The sequence below is a fragment of the Polyergus mexicanus genome, unplaced genomic scaffold, assembly GCF_030449975.1.
Source record: "Polyergus mexicanus isolate NDT 795.1 unplaced genomic scaffold, iyPolMexi1.0 SCAF_13, whole genome shotgun sequence".
In the NCBI taxonomy this organism is placed as follows: Eukaryota; Metazoa; Arthropoda; class Insecta; order Hymenoptera; family Formicidae; genus Polyergus; species Polyergus mexicanus.
Genome location: NW_027223333.1, coordinates 1,196,619 through 1,205,888, shown reverse-complemented (window position 1 = coordinate 1,205,888; position 9,270 = coordinate 1,196,619). Strand labels below are relative to the sequence as shown.

The following is a 9,270-nucleotide window of genomic DNA, read 5'->3' as shown; positions in this document are numbered from 1 at the left end:
TTAAATTAGAGAAGTCTCCAAAACAGAAGCGTTACAAATGATTCAACAAGCCTATGGAGAATTAGCTATACATAAAAGTAACGTTTCAAAGATACAGATGACATAAAAAAAAACGTGAATCAAACTTTGAAAGGACTTGCTTCAGAAGACTAGGCTTGCTAAATCATTTGAAAATGAAAAATGTCTGAGGTGGTTCTAATAATTTTTTAAACTCGGAATAAAAGTAAATCCCCATTTCCAGCTGCTTCGTTACTTTATGAGATCTATTTCAGTACTTACAATACACAAATTATACATATATACATATACATATCGTACACACGTACGTACAGGGTACCGTACATGTTAAAGAAAAAAATACTATAAGGGAACAATGTATCATGACGTATTAAAGATCGATTCAACATTGCTTGACATATATAAAATATCTCTTCTTAATCAAATGTATAGAAAGAGACATTTAATCGCAATACTTCTTGTTTTCTTTGCATATATGCGATGTAAATTTTTTGAGAGGGAAAGATTATCTCTCCTCTGCCTCATTATATGTTTGTTCGTGTACTAAAGTATCGCAAACTTTTCTTTTGACGACGTTCATGGAACGGAATGGAAACTGTATCGTATCGGGTGTAACTTTATAACGTTCCTAGTATAAACATCGCATTCTTGAAATAACTTTGTTATATCCTACGGGCAAGCATAAATACAGAGATACAATTTTATAAGTCACCAAACGATGTCGAAATAATATTCTAATTTCTCAGATCTCATCCAGACAAAAAAATCGCTCTTCAACTATAAGAAACAAATGTTTTTTAGATAAAAGTTTAAAAAGAAGCTTTTTTATATCTGAATGTTTTTCAAACATTTAAAGAGCGTCTTAAACATCTCTTGAAGATTGCTTGAAGATTAATTGTTTCGTGTAATTTCGTCGATGATGTATTAAGTATTTTTCTTCGTTATAATCTGTTAGAGAATATTATATAGAGAGAGAAAGAAAGAGTGTGCACACAAGCATTATCTTCTATAAAATATATACCATATAGTTTTTAAATATTTTACATCGAGAATACTTAATAGACAGAGTGAATCACCTGATTCAATAATGCAGAACAAGTTTTACAACGTTTGTGACACGAACAGAAATCGAACAGTCTACGGAGAATTAGCTATGCATAAGAGTAATGTTTCGAAGATACAGATGACATAAAAAAAAACGTGAGTCAAATTTTGAAAAAGCTTGCTTCAGAAGACTAGGCTTGCTAAATCATTTGTAACGTTTATGTCGGAGATTTGACAAATTTAACGCAGAATTTCATGTTGGCGTGTTGTCAAGCGTTCCTTCCATTACACCAATTTTTAAACAAAATTTTGTAACACGACTTTGCGTAACTGCATCTCATGGACCATATTAAATCAAATAATTTAAAACTTGTACCACACGTATTAAGTATTGAGTTGCGAATAACATTTTAAAATGATAGCACAAACCGATCAAACGTTCGGAAATGCGAAGAGTCTCAAAACTTAATTGTTCGAACGTATACATGTACAGAAAAATTGAAATTACAATATATTTCATTAGTTTCAAATTATATTATATTATAATTTGCAAGTTTTGTTTAAAAATGCCTGAGAAATTAAAATTTGACGATTTGTAAAATATTCGTGTGTATTGCAAAGCTTTATTTATTATAATTTAATATTAATTATAAAATGTTTTTTTACGTAATAACGTTTTTAAAATTTGTTCTTCACGCTTATCAAAAATGTCTGAGTAGGCTCTAATAATTTTCTAAACTCGGAATAAAAGTAAATCCCCATTTTCAGCTGCTTCGTTACTTTATGAGATTTATTTCAGTACTTACAATACACAAATTATACATATATACATATACATATCGTACACACGTACGTACAGGGTACCGTACATGTTAAAGAAAAAAATACTATAAGGGAACAATGTATCATGACGTATTAAAGATCGATTCAACATTGCTTGACATATATAAAATATCTCTTCTTAATCAAATGTATAGAAAGAGACATTTAATCGCAATACTTCTTGTTTTCTTTGCATATATGCGATGTAAATTTTTTGAGAGGGAAAGATTATCTCTCCTCTGCCTCATTATATGTTTGTTCGTGTACTAAAGTATCGCAAACTTTTCTTTTGACGACGTTCATGGAACGGAATGGAAACTGTATCGTATCGGGTGTAACTTTATAACGTTCCTAGTATAAACATCGCATTCTTGAAATAACTTTGTTATATTCTATGGGCAAGCATAAATACAGAGATACAATTTTATAAGTCACCAAATGATGTCGAAATAATATTCTAATTTCTCAGATCTCATCCAGACAAAAAAATCGCTCTTTAACTATAAGAAACAAATGTTTTTTAGATAAAAGTTTAAAAAGAAGCTTTTTTATATCTGAATGTTTTTCGAATATTTAAAGAGTTAATTCTTAAGAGATCTTTTAAATATCGCAGAAGACGTTTTAATCTTTCCAATCTTTGTACAGAAGACGCCCTGATTTTTCAATCTTTTTTAAACATCTATGAGACATCTTAATTTTCTAACTGATTTCCTTATATAATTTTTAAACGTCTCTTGAAGATTGCTTGCATTAATTGTTTCGTGTAATTTCGTCGATGATGTATTAAGTAATTTTCTTCGCTATAATCTGTTAGAGAATATTATATATAGAGAGAAAGAGAGAGTGTGCCACAAACAAGCTTTATCTTCTATAAAATATATACAGTATAGTTTTCAAATATTTTACATCGAGAGTACTTAATAGACAGAGTGAATCACCTAATTCGATAATGTAGAACAATTTTTACAATCTTTACCACGAACAGAAATCGAACAGATTCTACCAGCGAATTATAGGTAATTGAAACAAGCAGAATCTCGACAAATTCAATTTCATATTCATATAGGAATAATTGAAGAGAAATTAAGATTTCGTTAATAAAGTTTTTTTAAAAATATTTGTCAAAATCAATTGTTTAAAATTAGATAATTCACTCTCTTCAAACCTCTCCATAGAATTTTTTGCTATACAAATTAAAGTTATTTAAATTTTTAGCCTCGTAAATAATATTTCTCGTTGTATTTACTCGTCGCTTTATACTTTTTGCTCAGAATTCCAAAAAATATCCTTTTGCGATGAAAAACGTCATACACTGTACTAAACAGTTTCTAAAAAATAAAAAATAAAAAAACCTAATATTCTCATTTTCGCGACACAGACACATTTGTTTTATAATAAAGCAAAGTTTCATAATATGTAAATGTGATAGTTTGACTTAGTAACATTCATTGATACTCATTCTCGTAAGCATTTGGACCGTATCGACGTGCTTATAATATAAATTTAAAATAATAGGCTCTGTGTACAATTTCGTAACGCAATAATAATTCAACATTGTTGGAAACTGATCAATAATTTTTTTTGTTAAGTAATTTGATTTTTTGCTTTAATTGGTTTTCTCATGCTCCGCACTGAACATCGTTTAGTATTTTGCCATTATTTCAAGATATTATGAAAAAAATCCTATAAAAATTTTAATTATTAATTCTTTACAAAGGCAAAAATAAAATGGCGATGTTAAAACAATGTATGAATATAAACTATAAGCTGATTCTCTCGTCCTACTTGTAATATATTTTTTACATTGTGACACAAAACGTAACATTAAGATACGGCTGTTCGCAGCAAATCTTGGAATGCTTTATATTATATCTTTAATGTGAATTACTATCATTATCGAACTTCATATTCTCATCTATATTAGAATTACAATAACATTGAAAAGAAAGAAAAGAAGAAACTCGAAACTGTTCAATGTTTAATTGAATCGAAAAAGTCAGAAACTTAAAATATATTTAGATTAATATTTATTTAAAGAAAGTAACATTTATATATATATTTTCTATCTCTCAATAATCGATCAAAATATCTAATATTTTATTTTTAGTAAATTAATATCTTTCTTTTTTATCAATAATCAATCCAAACTATTTAAATATTTTATTCCTGGCAAACTAATATTTCATCGTTTATCTATAATAGATTTAGCATATTTGAATGTTCGTTTCTATTGGCAATCAACCAAAAAAATATGTATATTAATATTTGATTTAGTTAATTAATATTTAATATTAAATTAATTAATTAATATTTAGTATTAATATTAAACTTTTATTTACTATTTTTCTTTTGTTAATAATCACACGCGATATCGCAAAATTTCATACCTCATCATTTTTTTCTATGTATATTCCAAGCAAAAAGATTTTAAGATATATCTTTAACACAAATTTTCTTTAAGCTGCAAAATTTCTTGATATATACGAAACACACGCAAATATACTTTCCGAATTTCCCAATTCAATTTAAAGGATTGCCGTCCGATTGTGATACAAAGCTATTTTAGTTGTGTGTCCTGTTGCTGCTGCTGTTTCTGCATTTGCTGCGAATGCGTTATGGTTTGCAATCTCACTTGGCTAAGACCGGGCGAAGAAGCTAAACTTGGGACAGTGGATGAAGAGGCGGTCCCTACGCCAGGACTAGCACCCGCACCGGTGGTAGAACCGGAAGTGGCGGAACTCGGGCCCGGACTGGAACCTGGACCTGGACTTCGTCTTACCGCACTGGCAATCGGTTTTCCTTGGATAGGCATAGTCTGCCGCAATTGCGCATTATTAGCAGTCACCACCTGTATTGTTTGTTTCAAGGATCCGGATGCGACTGGTATCACACGGGTCGACAGCTGCGACTTAGCCAGTACTATCGGATTAGCTTGAGACGCCGTCTGTCCTGTCGAAACCTGTGATTATAAAGTAGCATTATTTTAATCAATCCGTTCACCGGTCTCATGATCTCGCTTGGATGTATTTCGTTCCGAAATATAATTTTTGCTCTAGAATGTAAAAAATATTTAATATTTTTTTTCTTCTTTTCTCAGATTTTAATAATAATCCAAATCTGTATTATCTCCCAGCGAATAATTTTCACAATAGATACTTGAAGGATGTAACGAGAGCAACGAAATAGCAAGTTTACTAGCAATTTTCTTTCGCGGCAATAGCACCGGTCACAATATTTAAAAAGAGAAAAGGTATTGAAAAAAAAAGAAATGTTTTTCATTCCTGTATTTTACATACGTGAGGAAATTGTTGTACTGCTGGAGGTTGCACCTGCTTTATCACTTGCTGGATTTGCTGCATTGATACGGGTAGTGATTTTGGCGATTGCACGATCAGTTGCGTCTGCAAACCTCCCTTACCGAGCTGTGCAGCGACTTTCTGCCCTGCAAGTTTTCGTTGAGCGAGAATCTGTGGGTGAAGCGCAAGCTGACGAATCTGTTGGGACGTCCCCGTACGAACACCCGTCACATTGGCTGTTTTGACGAGAGTCGCCACCGGAGTACCGCTCGCAGAAGTACCCATCTGTTGTACCTGTAGACCGGCCTGGGCAAAGATCTGCGCTGGTGTGAGTCCTGTTGGAGGCATCTGCGACAATATCACAATTGATTACTTTCATGAGTTAAAAATATGAAAAATTTTCACTGTTTGCAGAGTAAACAGATTAAACATTTTACTTATAATCTTGTTATCTTAAATATTTATATTAAAAAAAAGATGTCTTTTGCATCGCAAGACACTCACCTGCCCAGCTGCCGCGGCCGCAGTCTTCGCCTGATGTAGCGCCTGCCGTTTGATCAACGCCATTTCCGTCTCGGACACTGACCTGGCTATTGTTTGTTTGCTTACACCGGTCTGCGCTACCGCAGTGCCCGCTGTGGGGATACCCTGCTTCATCAAATTGGCCGCTGTTGCCGTCCGTTGCTGCTGCTGTTGCACTGCCGCCGTTGCTGTGGTCGGTATTGCAATGGATAACTTTTGACCACCAGTAGTTTGCGTTTGTAACACCTTGTTGAGTTGTTGTTGGCGCAACAGTACTTGTTGCTGTCTGTAATACTGCAACTGTGCCGCCGTTGCCTTATTTCCCGTTGTGGCCATCGCGATGCCTACCAGACCCGCCTTTTGACCACCCGCTGCGTTAGCGGAAGCTTGACCAGCGGATGGCAAACCGCCTGTGGCGAGTCGTTGAGTAGCTTGTTGCAAACTCGCAGTGTTCGCCGATGCTGTTCTTGCGTCCTGTATGATTACTTGCCCACTTCCACCAGGTCGAGCCTTGACTGTCGTAGTGACTACCGTAGTCGTTGCCACATTGGTTAAATTCGCGGCGGCCTTCGCGCAGGTCATGGCGCCGGCGTTGTTCACGTTTGGAATTGCTTGGGATAGTTGATGCATTTGTCCAACAGAGTTCGTGACCACTTGTTGTCCAGCTTGTTGTTGTTGAGTCTGCTGCTGTTGTTGCAGCTTGAGTTGCTGCTGCTGCTGCTGTTGAGCGGCTTGTTGTTGTTGTTGTTGATGTTGTAGAAGTCGCGCTGCGACCTGTTGTTGCTGTTCCGGAGTAAAAACCTACGAATTTAATTAACGAATATCTCCTTGGACGTGTTAGTATATATAGCGAATAGAAAACAAATATTATATTAATTCTATGATTCTATGTTCTTGATACTCTGTATTATATTGATACTATGTAGTTTGAATTTGAACAACAAATTCGTAAGAAATAAAATATCGAATATATTGTTATATATATATCTGTCGATTATTTTTATATGAAAAGTGCAAATTATTTCTATATATATCTTACATTACTAACCGTGTGCTTCATCTTCTCCTTAGCAATTCTATCTGCGCGTCGCGTAGCAACATCCACTGGCACCATCGGATTATCGATCTGTATCCCGCATTCAACTAAGGCAGTTGCGATAGGATTTCTCAATAGTGGATTCACGAGCAATGGCGGTTTCACGGTAGATGTTCGCTTATTAGACACAGATTTTATAGTTTCATATCTCTGAGTGCCCATTAGTGTAAATGAGTTATTCCTGTCTTGATTGTGCAATTGCGATGTCCTCATCGGTCTGTTGCTCTTACTCTGTTGCTGAAAAAAGTGAACCAAAAGATGTCGATTTTGTTATAGCTCCATATAATTTGTTTTTAATTAATTTTTCTTTTTTTATCGTGAAATTGATAAATGAGAAACTTTCGGATAGGAAAGACAGAAAAAAAACTTTCTGCATGATTACAGCTTTGCAATTACGACATTTCCTTATCATTGAACTCATTGGTGTTAGAGTGAATACCTCGGAGACTTGCGGTGTTTTGTAAACGCTTCCCTTCTGTTTCTTCTGCTTTTTCGGAGGAGTATCGTACAGCAGCTTACCCTCTTCCCTCGGTATTATCACAGACTCATATCTACCTCTGCAGTGCTTGGGCGATCTATGTAATCGTGTGCCGTTGTTGATACAGTCGGCCACCATGTCCCAGTTGGGCGTATGACCCGGCGAGAGGATTATCGTGTTCAACGGTAAGCCTTGATAGCTTTGGATGGAGTGTAGCAAACTCCATTCTTCGTAGATCAACCAGTCTATCGCATGATCTGGTTCTGGCGAGCTCTTTGTGATGTGCGAGGAGTTCTTCAATACAGTTACCGGCGGACGTACAATCGCGCGATATTTGTGCAGCTTCATATCGCGACGCATCTTCATCAATGCCGGTGACGGTCGATCGAAGAGGGATCTCGGCGCGTACACGGACTCCTCTTTGTGTCGCATCATCTTGACAGGTCGGCAACCTACGAGAGAAACAATTAACAGTTGAATTACAAATTTTGTTGATTTATAAATCAACAAATTTTTGACCAAATGCTTGAAATTTACATCTTGTCATTGGATTCGTTTATATTTTCATGCTTCTTAAATGCATGAATAGATGGGTGATTAATGCTGATAGAAATTATTATAATATGTAATAACAAGGATAATTTTTTCATTTTACAATATATTCCCAGAAAATAAATAATACTCGATATCTATAATATCTATGAGTAAAATTGACTCACTATCGTCGGTGAGATTAGCATCGATTCTGTTCCTGTTCCGTTCCTTCTTCACATAGATTGGAGGTAGCTGAGCCTCTGTCATGGGTGTATCCTCATAAAGAAAGCTCATAGCATAATCGATATATACATCATTATCTGTTGTAGGAGGAGTGGGCGGGCACCACATCTAAAAAAATGGTTTAGCTTAATTATATATCATCGCATTCTTCCAAAAAAGAATTTAATAACTTCATTATATTTCATTCTGTTCAGTTGGAGACAGAAAGTTTTGTTTTCTCTGAGCATCCCCATAATCGTATACTATTTTTCTTTAATTTTAAATGTATATATATTATCTATTTGGCAACTTTTTTCAACGAATAAAGTGAGTTAACATGTATTTTTTGTCAAAAAAAATCGCACAAAATCATGTAAAACTTTTTCTTTCTCGATTCTTATTACAATATATATATATATAATAAAATTTAAACACAAATCTAAGAAAGATTATTTATTCAATATTAATTGTACATATATATTTTCTAATTAATTGTTATTGCAACTGATATATTTTAGTAGTGTTACTAAGTTTTATTAAATAAATATATATATATATTGAATAAATGATCTTTCTTAGATTTGTGCTTAAATTTTATTGCAAGTTCATATAATAAGGAATAAAATTAAATTGTTTTTTGAGGACTTACCGGCATTTGTTCCATGGTATGTTCCGATAACCAAATCTGCAAGATATTAAAGTTAGATATGAATTAGATCGTGAGACACACGAGAATTCTCGCTCCCATATAAAGTCTGTCCCTGTGCTCGCTAAACTTGCGCTATATTTTCTCACTATTAACATCTTTTTTAAACTTAGAAATTTTTCCTTTGTTTAAATCACGAATAACGAGAACTGAATTTCAAAAACTGAATTTCTAACAATTAATATAAACATAAATAATATATAACATATATATGTATATATAATGTAATATAATAAATAGTTCTGTGAGACACTGTAGGACGGACTTAATGAACAAATTTTCGACAAATAATGAAAATAAAAAGGAAGAGAGAAAGAAGAAAGCCCGCGAAAGAGCTACTCTTTCCCATATTTCTGTTAACTTTCAGATTTGAAGCATAATTCTCTATGATTATAATATCGAAGCATAAAAGCTTCCATATATTATTATAATTATAATAAATTAAATAATCTACTTATTAATTCATCTTAATTACTTAGAACTCTGAGTTCTATTCTTTTTCTAAAGAAAACAGATATTTAAATATGGAGAA

General features: G+C 33.5%; 1 protein-coding gene across 3 annotated transcripts in view; it reads right to left on the bottom strand.

Annotated features, from left to right (window-relative positions):
* Positions 1-1,738: 1,738 nt before the first annotated feature.
* Positions 1,739-9,270, bottom strand: part of Dom (domino helicase) — a 36,599-nt gene continuing 29,067 nt past the window's right edge. The window contains exons 27-33 of one of the 3 annotated variants that reach the window (XM_070306268.1): positions 8,682-8,717; positions 7,996-8,161; positions 7,238-7,728; positions 6,742-7,035; positions 5,685-6,503; positions 5,181-5,528; positions 1,739-4,843 (exon numbers count right to left, since the gene is read on the bottom strand). In XM_070306268.1, coding sequence (XP_070162369.1) covers positions 4,442-4,843; positions 5,181-5,528; positions 5,685-6,503; positions 6,742-7,035; positions 7,238-7,728; positions 7,996-8,161; positions 8,682-8,717 — 2,556 coding nt within the window. In that variant the 3' untranslated portion in view covers positions 1,739-4,441. The remainder of the gene's footprint in view (positions 4,844-5,180; positions 5,529-5,684; positions 6,504-6,741; positions 7,036-7,237; positions 7,729-7,995; positions 8,162-8,681; positions 8,718-9,270) is intronic. The other 2 variants (XM_070306269.1, XM_070306270.1) reach the window with 2 other exon arrangements.